The 16541-nt window shown below is 32.0% G+C and overlaps 2 protein-coding genes across 2 annotated transcripts; both read right to left on the bottom strand.

Moving 5' to 3' along the window:
* Positions 1-1712: 1712 nt before the first annotated feature.
* Positions 1713-10501, bottom strand: LOC148616263 (transmembrane protein 45B-like). The gene is given in 4 exon segments (XM_088583142.1): positions 1713-6552; positions 6554-6806; positions 7607-7648; positions 10374-10501. Coding segments are annotated over 2 exon segments (828 nt in total). The 5' UTR covers positions 6751-6806; positions 7607-7648; positions 10374-10501; the 3' UTR covers positions 1713-5921.
* LOC148616262 (E3 ubiquitin-protein ligase RNF166-like) lies at positions 9260-16162 on the bottom strand. The gene is made up of 6 exons (XM_088583143.1): positions 15981-16162; positions 14617-14770; positions 13905-14008; positions 12930-13044; positions 11191-11298; positions 9260-10610 (listed from the first exon to the last, which is right to left on the bottom strand). The coding sequence occupies exons 1-6, from the start codon at positions 16106-16108 to the stop codon at positions 10545-10547; spliced, it is 675 nt and encodes a 224-aa protein (XP_088439269.1). The 5' UTR covers positions 16109-16162; the 3' UTR covers positions 9260-10544.
* Between the last annotated feature and the right edge of the window lie 379 nt (positions 16163-16541).

Here is a 16541-nt window from a genome sequence, read left to right as displayed (position 1 = left end):
ACTGGTATATCTGAAGTATAAAGAGAAAAATGTCTTATTAATAAAACAAATATTTTATTGTTCGGCCTGATCTAAGCCTTGCTTAAGACGCTCCATTTTATTTTATTTTATTTATTTATTTATTTATTTATTTTATTATTATGTTTTACTCTCGCTACGCAGCTTACGTTGTTATAATGCCTGATTGACATATCTTCATTTGCCCATACACTCATTGAATACACATAAAAACTAGCCATGCTCGTGTATTTAAAATTTTAATATATATATTATATATATATATTAAGTTAAAATATGTCAATGACCAAGTATTCCGATTCAATTCATTGTTTGAAAGTGGCTGTTAACACAAAAAAAAACATTCATTTTAAGTAAAGAAGTAATCAAGTAATAATAAAATGCCATATATATAAGAAAATATGAAGTTATCTCTTTGACGCTCAATTTATTTCACGCATTATAACAAATGGGATAGTCTTATTGTTTCCTTCAAATATGTATATAAAAGATATATCATAGTGAAAAAATAAGCACCATAAATACACATGAGTTTGATGTCTTATTGTATTTTGTAAGGAAATAATTTTGGTCGAACTGAATAATTCATTAGAACTTTTCACTTAGTTCGAGCTCGTTAATACAAGGTCATGTCGATCTACAAGGAAATTACATTTTATTTAATTGTATGAATACAAGCTAATTAAAACTAGATCTTGTAATTTGTCCACTACGTATGAATACTACATTCATTTATTTATATATAATAGATTATAGAAAATGACAAGAAATTTTCCACCACTTTCTTTTACGTCTACTATGCTGTACAAAAACAAATTATCTACTAATACGTTCCAATACATTTTATGTGCTGTACATTACGTGTACCGAGCAATTTACTTTTATGTACTTTCATTAAGGTGTACAAGAAGATTGTTGTCTTTAAAATGCAAAAACACGCGTTAGTTCCAACAACAAATTCTATTTTTCTATTCTATATACGATGTGTGTGTGTGTGTAACGCTCACTTATGAAATTTAGCCGATAAGAATGAAACTGAGAAGTAAACAGTATCATTTATCTGATGCAAATTGAATAATAGTGTCAACATAGGGTCCATAATACCTTGAAAAAAATGATGTTTCGGTTTAAGGAAAACATGTCAAAAATTTGGACATGAAATACGATATTCAAAATTCAGTTGTGGACACTTAAGTTTGAACTTGTATAAAACGACAGAGGTCATTCGGGCTTTGCATTCAGTTATTGCAATTGATGCTGTGGAGGGACTATAACTATCAATTTTATTAGGAAAGAGATTTGTAATAAAATATCTGTTAAAATATTGGTCTAAGTTGTAATTTACGAACAGACAATATAGGTCAAGGATGAATATATTTTTCCTTAATTCACGTCAAGTCGATTTCAAACATCCCATTTAAGAGATTAGACGTGTTAAACTTTTGATAATCCTGTGATAGAAATGAGATAGGTTATGCTCTTAGTAAAAAATCATAAGATTTTTAAAATTTTATCTAAGTAAATTATTTAAGTAATTGTACCGAATATAAGAAAGGAGAAGCATGTCCCTATTAACATGGAAAAGTAAAAATACACAACTTTTTACTTCTATATTATTTTACGCGGATACAAACATATATAATGACACCGTAGCTTACAAAATAGTGGGTTATGATTAAAGTAATATTGCTTTTCATCTAGTTATGTTGTATCGTGTTTACCATAAATAATCTTTTTAGTGCAACTTATAGGTGCTGGATTTGGCTTTCGATTTTGATATATATGGTTTTGAGTACTTCTTGCATACAATTTTTTAAAAATATTATTATATATGTTAAAGATTTGCACCTTTTCTTGTGGAAAAAAAAATGATATTTTTTTTAATGTTGAACTTTTTGACACTTTATGTCGTGAACTGTGCTCCCTTTTATTTGTGTAACTCAAAAACAATTCAAACTTTGCACTGTGTACATATACATATTGAAGTTCCTATTATGGAGAAATTTTACATTTTTTTTTCTTATTTTCAGCATTATCATCAGCATCAATTCTTAATTTCCACTAAATTAAGGGCTGTTGTGGACTGCACCTATCTTGTGTAATTATCCAACCAATATTTATCTTAATTTGCAATGTGTTATCATGAACTCGTGGATCGTTATGGTGTATCCATCAGCACAATGAGAACTGATTTATTCAACGGGTCATAGTTTTCCCTCGTTTGTCTACCCCGGACTTGACTTTTTATGAGCAACTGGGCGGTTGTTTCTAGAAAAGCAGAGGACACTTACCCTACCGGTGCACCTGGTCCATGCTCCCAGTTTTTAGTGGAGTCCGATTTGCTCATTTACTTTTGTTACTTTGTATGTATGATTTTTGTTACTTTATGATCTTTGTTGTGTATGTCTGTTTTCCATGTCTGGTCTTTGTCCCTGGATTACATTCTTTTGATTACCGCTATAACCTTGGTTCCCTTGATTACTATTTTAAATACACATTGAAAATGTGCACCTCCTATTATGGACAAATTTGATGTTTTTCCCTATTCGTGACATTTTTAGCAGTGTATGGAATCATTGATAAAGTTCTTTAAGATATCCAACACCGATTGTCACAAGAGGGTTTATACTTTGACAAAACATATTAGAAATATGATAAGGACACTAGACGAAACTACATGTTACAAAGCAATTGGAATTACTCGACCATTTCCGCGACACAGAGACATTCGAAGAGGCTTTCAATACTACTTTTTAAAGTGCCTGAGCTCGACTGCAAATAAGTAAATGTGCCAATATGTGAAAATTTAAGTGAACAGGTCGTAATGAATCTTTTTGTTCAAATATCCTCTTTATTTGCTTAAATAAGGAAACAATAGGGAAAATTTACTCAACAGAACATAGACCATGATACTTGATGCATGGATTCACATTTTAATGCCTTTCAAATATTAACTTATTGAATCAAAAAACGTTCCGTAGTGAAGGCTTATCTTATTTTATATTGTCAGCAATTTGGTTCTTCAATCTATTCAATCCTATGTAACCCAAATATTTTACAAGTATTTATTTATACTATTTCATGAAAACTGGTATGGCGGTACTACTTCGATAACTATTGAGTAGGATACACGATATACGAACGTAAACAAGAGGATTTGTCAATGAACACCGCTTAATAAGGATGGCTTTATGGTGTGGGTTTTGCCCGTCATTGAAGACCGTGTGGTGACCACTGTTCGTTGCTTGACTTTTGGTGGATGACTATCTCATTGGCAATATACCAAATCTCCTATTTTTATATGTTAAAACATTTTGTTCTCTGCGTTTTTATAATGTTGCTCTGGTTATCAATTTTTCCCTACATTCATTGTGATTTTTATTTTATTTTTTTTTTGGGGGGGGGGTGTATTTTTTTTATTTTTTTTTATTAAAATAAAGACCTTTGTCACATACTTAGGTACGTCTGAATTCCAATTTTACTGCATTTTCTCTTACTGCAGAAATATTCACTCAACCATAAGGAAGCATCGATGATTGAAATGAAAATGAAGGCAAATTGACGTCATATATAGTTGGTCGAATGAAGTCCAACTGCCCCACATTGTCGGGGGTGTGATAAACAGGTATTGTTTGTTTTGTTTTGTTTTTGCTTTGCTTTGTCCTTCTCGATGTGTTCTTTATCTTGTTGGAAGTAATTTTATTGTCGAAAAAGAAAACACTGTAGTCCTTTAAATAGCAGTGCTGGGTGAAGACATTGGCAAGGGCCAATACACATTTTGCTATTTCAGACCAATTGATTAAAAGTATTTATTATATAGACAGCAGTGTTATCAGAAAAAAAATAGCGAAGAATGAAAACAGAAGGAAAATTCTGAGACGTCAGAATCCGAAGATACGAATAAACCAACAATTTACATACATAATGACGACAACAGAAAAAAGTTCCTTTAGATGGCTGAATGAGGACTGAAAGTTAATTTTCTGAAATATATCGGCTGATAATCAGATCAATTAACATTTTGACCTTTTGTGGAAAAGAATACTGTGGAACAATATATCGTATACATTTATATACTTTTACTGGAGTTATATAAAGTGAAACCTGTCTAATCGGGACAATAATTTATCCGGAAATGTCTTAACCAGATACTTTTAGATAATCGGCCGTCACAATAGTTTTCAATATATTTTGAACCTTGGTAAGCTAAACACCTGTCTAAACCGAACCAATTTAAAAATACAAAAGGAGTTCGGTCTTTTAAAGCTTTCGCTGCAACTACTTTTTATGAAATATTTATTTTTTTAATTTTTGGGCGTTAATTCCAAACGCTGGAGGAAATAAATCTAGTAAAATAAATACAGACGACTACGCCATATCATTATATGCTTCATCTTATGTTCTTTGTTGTGTGTGTGTCTTCCCCCTTTTTTATTTACAACAGCCATGTTTATTGACGAATCAAAAATCCCTTAATCATTTCTAGGCACAGCATCCCGAGGAACCTATATACGAAATTTGGTACGGTTTTATTGTAAAGTTTCAGGTAAAAAGATTTTATTTTTAAAATGATAAAACAAAAATTGCAAAAAAAGTAAAATAAATGGGCAATAACTCCAACGTGGATCAACAGATTTTTCGGCAAGTGTTTCCATTGATTTAAGATTAGAGTTTACCCCAAACAGATTTTTTTCTTAACCAATTTTCTGAGAAATTTGCTGCTGTTTTACTTTAATGGTCTATTTTTAGTAAAGGCAGCCATGTTCAACAAATATAAATGCCAACATCAGTTCTGAGCACAATACCCTAAAAGCCATATTTACAGAATATGGTGAGACTCTGTTATTTAGTTTCAGAAAATAATAATTTTAATATCATAATGTGAAAAGTGAAAAAGGGAAATACCTCCAACATGACTCATAATTTCACGAAGATTTTGCCATTGATAGATTTCTTCTTACTTTTAATATTTTTACTACTATCATTAGTCAATTCCTAATGGATTTTTTAGAAAAAAACAAACAAAAAACTGCTTTTTGACCCTTTTCGTCTATTTTTAGAAAGAGCGGTCTTGTTTGTCAACAATCAAAAATCCCAACTTCGGCAAGTATACTTTAAGGAACATATCAAGACAGCATAAAGCTGAGCACAACACTATAGTAACCCGAATCGCCCACCTTGCGATCGTTTCATAAATAAGCTTCAGGCTAGGGGAGCTAAAAATTGGGTGTGACATTATATACTCTGGAAAGATGAGCATGTTCGGTCCGCCCGAGGGACCAGTCACATTCCAATAGAGTAAAGTCCGTTAACGTTAAGTTTAGTGGGTTGTATATGGGTTAAGACGTGAAACCTAAGTGAGGACATCGAATCTCGTACTGAGGTAGAAATTCCAGGTCGGTTCGTCGTTCAAATGTTGATGGCGACTGTAAAACTTGCGTGGTGGTTATCAACAAATGTTGCACAATTACCCCTTTCTTACAAACTTATTTGACAATCAGTACAAATCACATGCACGACAATAATGGTTCAAATGTAAAATGTATACTTCATAGGCTGGAAATGTTGGTGTATTGCCACCATGAATGGGGAAGTTAACATTATATGGAAAGTCAAATACATGTATCACTAAAAATACTTCATCAAAAATAAGCATACTGGGAATGCTTAACAATGTTTAAACTACTAGTAAAATAAATACTGGAATAAAAATGCGTCAAGACTTGACTGGGTGTCTGATACTCCAGCAATGCTAGAGGTTGTCTTGCAAGCTATTTTCTGACTTAGTTGGGGTATGGATGAACGGAATTCCAACCTCTTACGTTGTAGGAGTAGGTGTCTGATAGTTTATCGTATAGTAATTTTTTTTATAATAAATAAATCTTCGATGCTATTATATTTAATTATGCACTGTATTCGCTACTATGATGCAAATCAGAACTGATTTCTATATTATTTCTAATACTAGTATATTCGATTTCACCGTTTGGAGGTATTGTGGAAGAGGATGATTTTTTCAAAACAATACCGACAACACTTCCCAATACCAACATGACCAGTACAACAACGGACATGTGCCATGTAAAATATATCGTCACCATCATCAGTTGAAAATGATCAGCTGGAAGCCATTTCTCGGCGTAAGGATTCGGATTATACAATATAAACCCAATCTGCCAGAACCATGTCCCTTGAACAAAGAAGAATAACGTTCTAGTTAACGCTACCAGTGCGTTGTTCCTGAACTTCATCTCAGCTAAAACAGCCAAGGTATTGAAAACTATGCAGTAAACTAACAATGTATGTAGTCGGACATCCAGTTCATTTCTTCCATGTAGGTGAAAGTGAAAAAGTATCCCTTCTACTACTAACGCTAGAACAGCTATACCATAGTCCAGGTCTTTGGGTAAAGGAACTTTGAAGTATAGTAATATATCAACAACGCCAGTAAGTCCGAATGTGAAAAACATTGTTGCGTGTTGAGCATTTCCAGACAATATAAACTTCCCAACGCGTTTATCGTAACCTGTGTATTATTCCAATACATATTAATACAAGCTTGAGTATGGGTTCAAAAAGCGCGATTTTATATCTACCACACGACAACGGATACGTAGTTGTGGATGTAAACTTTTTACGGGTAAAATAACGATAAAACTGATTAACTGTCCACCAAACTGAAAATACAATAAAGAATGATCCTGGCAAGGCGTGCCCACCAAAACTACCCATCTTTCTGTAAAAATACCAAAGCTATGTACAATTCCCCGATTGTCGATGAAAGACTCCTGTGTTAAGAAAAGTAAAGCATACTATACATACCGAATTTATTAATTATAAATAAAATGACTCTGTTTTAAGTTTATTTGTATGGACTTTAAATGACATATCCGGGTCTATCCTGGTATGTTATGTTCTTTGACTTGTACGGTAAGGAGGCGGGTTCGTCATGGACCGATGTTTCTTCTAAACTATGGCGGAAAGGGAGAAAGCTGTGCTGTGTTTGGTCGCTTTCGTGAAAATTTGGTTAAGGTGTGAAAGTGAAGATGCATTAATCATTCGAAGTTCGTTAAATACTTGGGAAATACGTTAAATACAGTTGATAGTGTCACATGTACGTTTTATACTAAAACTTGAAATATAATATAGTATAAATTCAGTCGCTGTATGCTGTATTAAATGACCAAAAAAATAGTTTGGTTCATTGAAAATCATTTATTTGTAATTTTACATTAATTTTGATAATTATCCGAATACAATAATTCTTATAGAAAAAAATGATAAGTTTTTATATCATTGCACCTAGTACTTACGCTGACATGGGCATCAGTGTCCAAGAATTTGGGTACGTGGCGTGATATACCTGGATGTTTATGTTAGTCACAGTCAACTGCTTCGTAATTAAATTTGTTTCGATTTAAAAAGTTAGCATTCACAATATGTTTTTTGCAAGTTTGTAGTTGTTTGTTAAGGAAACATATTTCACATTCACAGTAAAAAAAATACCCTGTGTCAACAGAAATATACATTGGTACAGTTCAAAAGCAGAGACACACAGCAACTAAAAGATATTGTTTTAATTACTTACGTGAACTTTGGACCCAAAGACTCGCTTACATCTTTTTAAAAACTGCAAAAAAAAAATATATCACTTCTGAAACAAAATCTTAAACTCATAATTTATTTGTTTTCAGTGTAAAAAAATGTGCTTATTTACCTCTTGCGTGTTATGAATCCCTTTTTAACAACGTATTTGAAAAAAGATGTATACAAGTTTCCACTGTAAGGAATAATCCGACAAATAAAAAAAACAACGTATTGTATTTCTTGTAACATCGAATGATCCGCGCAAGTCGGAAAAAGATCAGTGACTATGGGTGCCAGTCTCCATGTACAAGAGTTTTTTTCTGAGAATAGTCAATATTGGTAGTTATACAGGACGATTGTCAGTTTTGCTGAACATGCCTTGCCACAATTATTCTTTATGGTACTTTCTATTCGGGAGAAAATTTATTAGTTAAATCGTCATTTTCCAGCCGAAAACACCATTTTTGAGGTAATGTACATACTCCCTAGATCGATTTTGCGGTGAAGGGGAGGGATAGAAACTGGAATTGAAAAGCACAGCATAATTTCCTCAACATATTTAGTGCTCAACAAGAAAATATTGTTTATTTTTGATCACATTATCTTCAAAATTGTGATTTTTAATTGTCGAAATTTTAAGTTGGAGGTTGAAAACCTCTATAAAATGCACACTTGAAGCTTAAAATAATAAAACATTGTTAAACATTTAAAGATGATATGCCATTCAGTGGATGAGCACTAAGAAAATACTTAGACCCGTTCGTGTCGTGGATCTAAAAGTCCATTTTTCAATTTTAAACCAATATCTTTGGAAAACTGTAAAAACAAATATCGAAAACACGTTGGTTATTAAAGAGTAATCAAGGGAACCAAGGTTATAGCGGTAATCAAAAGAATGTAATCCAGGGACAAAGACCAGACATGGAAAACAGACATACACAACAAAGAACATAAAGTAACTAAAATCATACATACAAAGTAACAAAAGTAAATGAGCAACTCGGACTCCACTAAAAACTGGGATCATGGACCAGGTGCACTGGTAGGGTAAGCGTCCTCTGCTTTTCTAGAAAGTATACATTTAAACATGTTTTAACCTTTAAATAAACTAACATCAAGACAAAAATCCATAAATCACATGTTGTCTATATGTTGTATGTTGAGATATACCATGGAAAGAATTCGATGTATTATTGAGTGAAATTTATGGCGTGTTTGTTTGTTGTATCAGTTCATTTTTAAACCTACATTAAAAGGGGATGGTTAAAGTCTGGTGAAACTAGTTTAACCCCACCAGATTCCATGCTTGGTCGTTAAGATAGTAATACGATTCAATAAAATGCATTTACGTATACATAGATGTGAGCTGCAATGTTTCTTCTCTCTAAAATAGTCTGTACATGCTAGTTATAATTATGTGTTTTCAGATAAATGTATGTTATTGTTGTTGGCGCTAACCCTTTCATATGTCACAAGGTGAGGAGTAATTAGATTCACAGACCAGGGTCCCATACACAGTCTACCAAAATTTCAAAGTGTACTGATATTATCATATCATCATACAGCGAAAGAGCTATTGTCAATAGGTACAAATGGGCAAAGATATATAGCAACATATTATATCCAAATCATAAAACCTCAATAAAATGCACACTAGGAGGTTATTAAACATTTAAAGAAAATATGCTTTTCAGTGAATGAGCACTAATAAATATTTAGACCAAATTTAATTGTAGTCTAAATTTTCCTACTAATAAATACATTTGAGATAATACTTTTTCTTTTGAAGATTCACATTCAATGTAAAACCTACATCTCTGTTATATGTATGTGTTTGTGTTTACCTTTATTATCTGTTTTATCTCTAAAATGGTGCAAATGAAATGTTGCTTTTTTAGTAAAACTGCTCCACCATTTGAAAAATGAAAAACAAGACACAGTGAACAGCATGATACTATCTATAGAGATTGAACCCTGAACAGTTCACACAATGCACTCCATTGATATATATACACCAATTTTCTATTAAAATTTTGACACATCATAAATTTCTGACATATTATGAATGTCTATATAGTGTCCAAAACTGAATATCTAAATAATTCATAAAATTCAGTATATCAAAGTACCCCATGATTTCAAATTTTGTTTAATGGGATAAACACTGAAAAAAATCTGAAAACATAGATTCAGTCTTTCATAATTGGTCAAACAGAAGCTAAGAAAGCTTTTATGTGGACAACTTGTTTCATTACACTGAATCAAATGTGGATTATTTGTAGAGGGTCTCTCATACACCATTCCATTAAAATTAAAAAAAAATGAGTGGTTTTTATGTAGTTAAACAATGGATAAAAGTTAACTGATGGCAGATGATTACTACCGACAAAGGAATCAAAGTGATAAATAATGATATAACTTTTGATCAAGGTGAGCTTGATAGTCTGGAAAACTGTTGCATAAGGATGTAAGGACAGAATTGTGGATAAAGGTAACATTATAATGTCACACTTTGAGCCCTGGGTATACTTTTGACCAATGTGTTCTGTTTTTAAATTACTTTGATCATTTCTTAATATTTGTATTCCAAATAATGTAAAATGTAAAATTCCATAGTTTACAATCTAATGTTTTCCAGTTTGAGTTTTCAAACGACTAATTTTTCAACAATAACCTTTAATGATGATAAAAACTTGACAAACTTATGCAACACCAACATCAAAATGAAAAATAAAGTTTTCAATATAATTATTCAGTTTTGTATGTACCCTAAATATTATGCTGGAGTTGTAGAAATAGAATAAAAACACATTTTATCTTTACAATCACAGACTTCCAGAAGACTCATATCACATTCATTTCAGTCATATCTTTAAAAATCGATTAAAACCACAATCATAATTCAGGTTGACAGGATAAAAAAAACCATGCTCCAACATTCACACATTTTCTAGTGAGGCTTGCAATGCTCTTTTTAACATCTCATCATCATCAAGGGAATAATCCTGAAACATATATCAATGTTAAAACCAACAGTTCAGTGTGATAAATTTTTTTAGAATGTTGGAGCACTGCATGGCACTAATGGCTATGCTTATGATATAAATATTCTCTGATGTATCATTCAATAATTCATGTACAATTATACCAGTAGTACCTAGCTATCCTAGATACTAAATTATTTCCATAAATCGATACATTCCTTTTTTTACTTATCTGTATGACAACATGAAAAATGCATAAAATGTTATCACAACTACAAGTACAAAAAAAAATCATGAAGAATACTTTTATAAGTTAACTTTTTTTGTGCTCAAGTTTCGTCTTATACCATATTTGATATAATTTACATTATACAGGAAACCTGTCTGAACCAGACATTTTTTATAGTTTTGTTACATCAACTTTATATACAAAACACCTGTCTACGCCAAACCAAATGGGGTTCAGTTTACACAGGTTTCACTGAGTATTTTAAATTTTATCATTAAATTTAAATCAAGTATTTCACAATTAAAGCAGAGTTATTTTACATCACTTCAATAAATGAAAAGGAAATCAGAAAACATATTCAGTATTACTTACCGCATATGTGTCATAATCAAACTTGTGTCGTAAATTTAAGTGTTGTAAGAAGTCACCACTTCTTTGATTACGGTCGCCCCAAGGCATTGCTGCACAGATTGGACAAACCTAAAATTCAGATTAAAAAAAAAACATTTCTAATTGTGACGTTATTTTGTTTACAAGTTCTTTAGGTATAATACTTTCTATATCAGCTCTACCTGCATAGAAATAAAAATATGGTTTCCAAAAATTCAATCTGCAGGATATTCTGGAGAGATGCCTGTTAAGAGATTCAACCATATAAGTATACATGTACAGTTCTTGTAAATAAGCCCCTAATGGAAATCTTTGTTATCTTTCTGTAAACGTAAGACAAGATGGGATAAACTTAATGTCCTTATTAACAAATTCCTCTGATGATGGTAAAACTGGATTTATCTGAAATGATTAACTTTGACTAACAAACATACAGGGAGGGATAGGAATACACAGCTCAAAACTTGCTACATCAAGATAAAGGAGAAGGTTGTGGAAACTGACAATGTATTTCAAATGCAGCAACTGTCATAAAAAAAGAGTTTATACCAAGGTTAAGCTTTGTTTTAAATATATATCATATTAACAAAAAATAAAATGTTCACAGCTTACAGCTTGATAACACTGCAAACAGTTGAGGAAAGTTTGGACACACCTTTCAAGCTTGATACAACTTTATATTTAGCATACAATTAAGTATTTGATACACGCTACAATTTCAACCAAAATTGAAGTGACCCTTTTTTTTTCAATAATACCTAAACAGTTCAGGTAACTTAAGAAATAATTTGTGGAGGGGGTAGATTTGTACTCATTTTAAGATGGATACAACATTTATATTTAATTATTTAACACCGAACGACAGTGAGGTATTAAATGAGAATATAAATGCCAAACCCATGTTAAAATGAGTACAAATCTACCCCGGGAAGGAATTATTTCTTTTCTAATATGACAAATACGGGAATTTTTGTGACAAAAACTTCCCTAGGCGTAGTCAAAATAACAGCTGTTCCATTTAACCTCCCTCGTATGGAAGTTGGATTAAATTCGTATATTTATGTCATCTTATGTGTTAAATGCATGTATTTATATAATTGATTTCAATTAGATAATCTCTCAGCCATTAAATCATAAAATATTTTTAAATGAGTGTTTTGTCTTGAAGCGACAGCAAAAGAAGAGAGACATATACTGTTTGAAGATTTGAAGTTGTCAAATTAGAGAATCCCATAATAATCAACCCCATCCTTCCTATGATAGTATGTCAGCTTGTGGTACTATTTCAAGGTGATTTTCATATTTTTACTTAAAATATTTTCCAGAAATAAGAATGGTGTTAGTCTCTTTTTAGCCAATAATTCTTAATTAGTTCAAGTCACAACCCCCTAACTCAATCCATGAAATCAAACTGTAGAATGGCACCTTGTTGTACAATGTCACCTTGTTGTACAATGTCACATAGATTAATTCACTTGTAATGTATTCCAGCTATTGTACAGATAGACTGTATAAGGAAAATGTTTGCTTCTGATCCCTTTTTGGTCCCTTATTCCTAAACGGTTCCAGACACAACCCAAAATTCAATCTGAGCTTTCCTTTGTTGAATGGCACTTTTTTGTACTATTTCATAGGACCTATATACTAATATCCAAATTGAAGTCTGGAGAGTGTCATGCATTCATACGACAATAATTTTAGAAAAAGATATCAGTACATACCACATTGGAGGGTTCACCGGCATGGCTCTCGTTACAATGTTGAACCATTCCAGCTGTATCTAAGTTAGCTTTTCCACAAAATGGACAGGCAAAAGTTGATCTGTTTGGCACATTTCTGAATTGTTAAAAATAACTTTGCAAATCATAAAGGTTATCTAGGAAATTTTATCTGATATAGCTTGTTCATTTCAAACACCAGTGTCAAGTGAGTTGTATTATTAAAAGAATCCCTTGCTGGGCACAGCTTGATACAACCAAAGAGGTTGTACCCTGAACAGTTTGGGCAAATATGGCCACACAATTCAAACTTGATACAGCTCTGAACATTGATTGTTAAAATATTTGACAATGGATAAGAATTTGACAAGAATTCCTAAACAGTTTGTAACAACCCCCAAAATCAATCTTGGCACTACTTTTGTAGTAAGGCACCTCGTGGTACAATTTAAAGGAGATCTATTCACTTGCAGTCATGTTATTGTCCAGACATTATGAAAATGCTAGTTTCTGGCCTCTTTTTGGCTCCTAATTCCTAGACAGCTTGTCACAGCCCTCAAAATCCATCCCAGTCTCCCTTTTGTGGTATGGCACCTTGTGGACAATTTTATATCAGATTCATACATTCATATTCAAGTTATTTTCTGCGAACCAAATTGTCTACGGATACCAGACAGTGAACAAATAATGACGACAGCATGATATCATTATAGGACTAAATTATTTGCAATCATATAAGAAGGCATCTATCTTGGAGAAACTTGCTGAGTGTTCAAGGTAATGATGAGAAAGATAAATTAAACAAGGGTAATGAGGAGCATGAGATTCCTTCCACCTTGACTGTGGAAATAAATTTGGTTCTACAAATGTATGTTCATGTACTAGAATTAAGAAGGAATAAAGTGTGTGCTAAGTTCAGTCAATAACATTGCAAAAAGGTGTTATAGAAGGACAGAAGTGTTACTATAAATAACTCACTCAGGAATGGGTTGTGATGTCTGTCTAACAGGTCTAAATTTAGGTATAGATTTATCAGCCATTAAACATGTTGGCAAGTGAGCTCGGTGCTGACTTATTGATAACTGAAATACCAAGTAAAACATAAATAAGTACGTCAAAGCATCATCACATATTACAAATTTATATCATATGGTCAGAGTTTCTGACTGTTCAGTCTTATTTCATATTGTTCTGTAAAAAAATTAAAAAAGGATTTTAATGAAGCTATTATATACATGTAACTATACAACAAACAAGATTAGCCCTATATCTTCTCTCAAGCCAATGTTATAAAAACACATCTTCTCTATCATATATTTGCAATATTTTAATGTCATTGCCTGATGTGGTAAATTAAATCCAAGAATATATGAATAGGCAAAAATAGAAGATACATTAATATAAATTTGTGTTAACACAATAATGATGCACTACTCATCCAATTGGCAGTCAGAAAAAAAGCACGGTATATGTTGCAAATTATTGTATACAGATATAAAGATGATACATTAGACCTACATGTAGTTTTCTGTTGATCAAACCCAGTTTTCCTAGGTATGAGCTAAAATACAAACTGAATAATGGATGATAAACATTAACTACAGTTATCAAATATCTTTATGTGTTCTTATTCTGTTGGTCGGAAATTATAAATTCAGCATTTTCACTTCTCTGTACATGTAGTACTAACCTGTTGGCTGCACCATTTACATGGAACAACCTTTTTCATGCTGTCAATCACATGGTAATCCAGTTGGTATGCTGAGGGATCAAATGATTGTCTACACTGCGGACATTGAGGGTCTGATAGCCTTTGATACTGCTGAACGCACTGCAAACAATATCTGTAAGAAAAAAACAAATGTCAGAAGGCAGAAACTTTGAAACTCGTGTAAAAATAGCTTGAATTATCATGCATTGAGATGATCGTTACTGTAGTTAGCTTAGGTAAAATTAAATGTAGGAATGTCAATAGAAGTTGTCAACTGGCAAAATATGACTGCTACTTGCTCATCTTTTGACAGCTACCCATTTTTTTCAAAATTAGGTGAACCCTCACTAAATTTTCGTCAGTTTACCTGCTACTTAAAATACATCCCTAAAGTCCCCGAAATTCTTCATTGAGCACAGCTAGATAAGCATGCAGGACAAATGGGGCACATACAATGTATGGACATCACATGCAAAGCTGATACCACTTTGAGTTTTGGTTGTGTTAAATACATGTATTTGACACATGATAAAATTATAACCAGAATGAAAGTGGTCAAATAACCTAAATATTTGCAATAGCACTTAAAAAATGTATGTGGACAGACAAACAGACAATGTGATTTCTAAATGCCCTAAAATTTTGCTTCCCTCAAGTATGATAATTATAGATCTAAAGTGTTAATCAAACAAAATAATCAATGTTATGGGATTTGATGGAAGTGTTTTTGAGTGGAAAGTCTGAAGATGTCTCATTTTGAGTAAATAAAGTGTCATAACTCAAAAATGCATAATCCAAAATGTATAAAAATTAAAAGGGAGCATACATAAGAAATAAACAATTACACTAAGTGTCCTGAAAATTGAAAGTTCTTGTTGTAGGACATTATTCATGAAAACTAAAAACCCCTTTTATGTGAATAAAGTCTTTTAACTCTCGGACTCAAACATAAACCCAAAAATTATATCAATCAAAATACACAAAAACTAAGTAATTTATTTCTGCAAGAAAATATCTGCATTGAAGTTATTGTTAAAACTGTCTATAATAGTATATACTATAGACAAGAGATGGGGTAATTGTGATTGTAATCATTAATCAGGTGAAATTGATTACAACTATCCAAGTAATCATTAATCATTCAAAAATCTAATTACAAGTAACTTAATTTAATCAATTGATTTTCAAAAAACCTTGTTATTCCGATTACTTAGTGATTATATTCTGAATATATACATTATATACTAAAAGATATTTTATGCAACTAATTCACCGTTAGAATGTAGAGGAGGATGTTCTTCTTTGGAACATTGTATTTGTTGCTGCTGATTATGCATATTTACGTGTGTTTATTTCCGCATTTAATTTGCACTGGATCTGCGTATATTTCGAGACATATGGAACATGTGAAGGGAGTCAAATCAATCTCCGGTTGCTCCATTTTCTTCCTTTTTCTAGATCTTGATGCCATCAATCATTATTATTCTTTTTCTATCTGTCACTAATTCTAACTAATCTCCCTTTAATTGGGACAATTCGTCACAAAGGTAAATCGACCTTTGTTTTTGATTTAAAAAATGTTAATTCCGTGAAAATTGTGGGAACATAGTCATTTTGGAGAAAATAAATCTTGATTTATTTAATTTTTCAATCCCTAAACAATGTGAACTATTATGAATTGCTCATTTGAAAGTCTACTACTTGTAATGTGAATTAAGGTGGTAAATATGTCAGAGAGAATAAACCCATCAGGTTGAAAAATGTGATGTATGAACTTGTACCTACACAGAGGATGACATTAAAATTTTATGAACCTTTGTCATATGGGACTTCTACTTGCCTAAATTGAAATCTAGGTTGTCCTTTAGTAAATACATGTTAAAAATTTTTTTAAATAGATTTGG

This window comes from Perna viridis, chromosome 5 (genome assembly GCF_037379345.1).
Source record: "Perna viridis isolate PV_CMFRI_1.1 ecotype Kerala chromosome 5, ASM3737934v1, whole genome shotgun sequence".
Classification (NCBI taxonomy): Eukaryota; Metazoa; Mollusca; class Bivalvia; order Mytilida; family Mytilidae; genus Perna; species Perna viridis.
The sequence above is the reverse complement of the archived record's forward strand: the minus strand, read 5'-3'. Positions and strand labels throughout refer to the sequence as shown.

Bases quoted from the DNA above. Each gene is read 5' to 3' on its own strand.
- LOC148616262 (XM_088583143.1), bottom strand. From the start codon at position 16,108: ATGGCATCAAGATCTAGAAAAAGGAAGAAAATGGAGCAACCGGAGATT. The intron at 13,045-13,904 runs GTGAGTTATTTA...TTAACAATTCAG, and splicing joins ACATCACAACCCATTCCTGA to AAATGTGCCAAACAGATCAA. The intron at 11,299-12,929 runs GTATGTACTGAT...TCTGAATTTTAG, and splicing joins CCGGTGAACCCTCCAATGTG to GTTTGTCCAATCTGTGCAGC.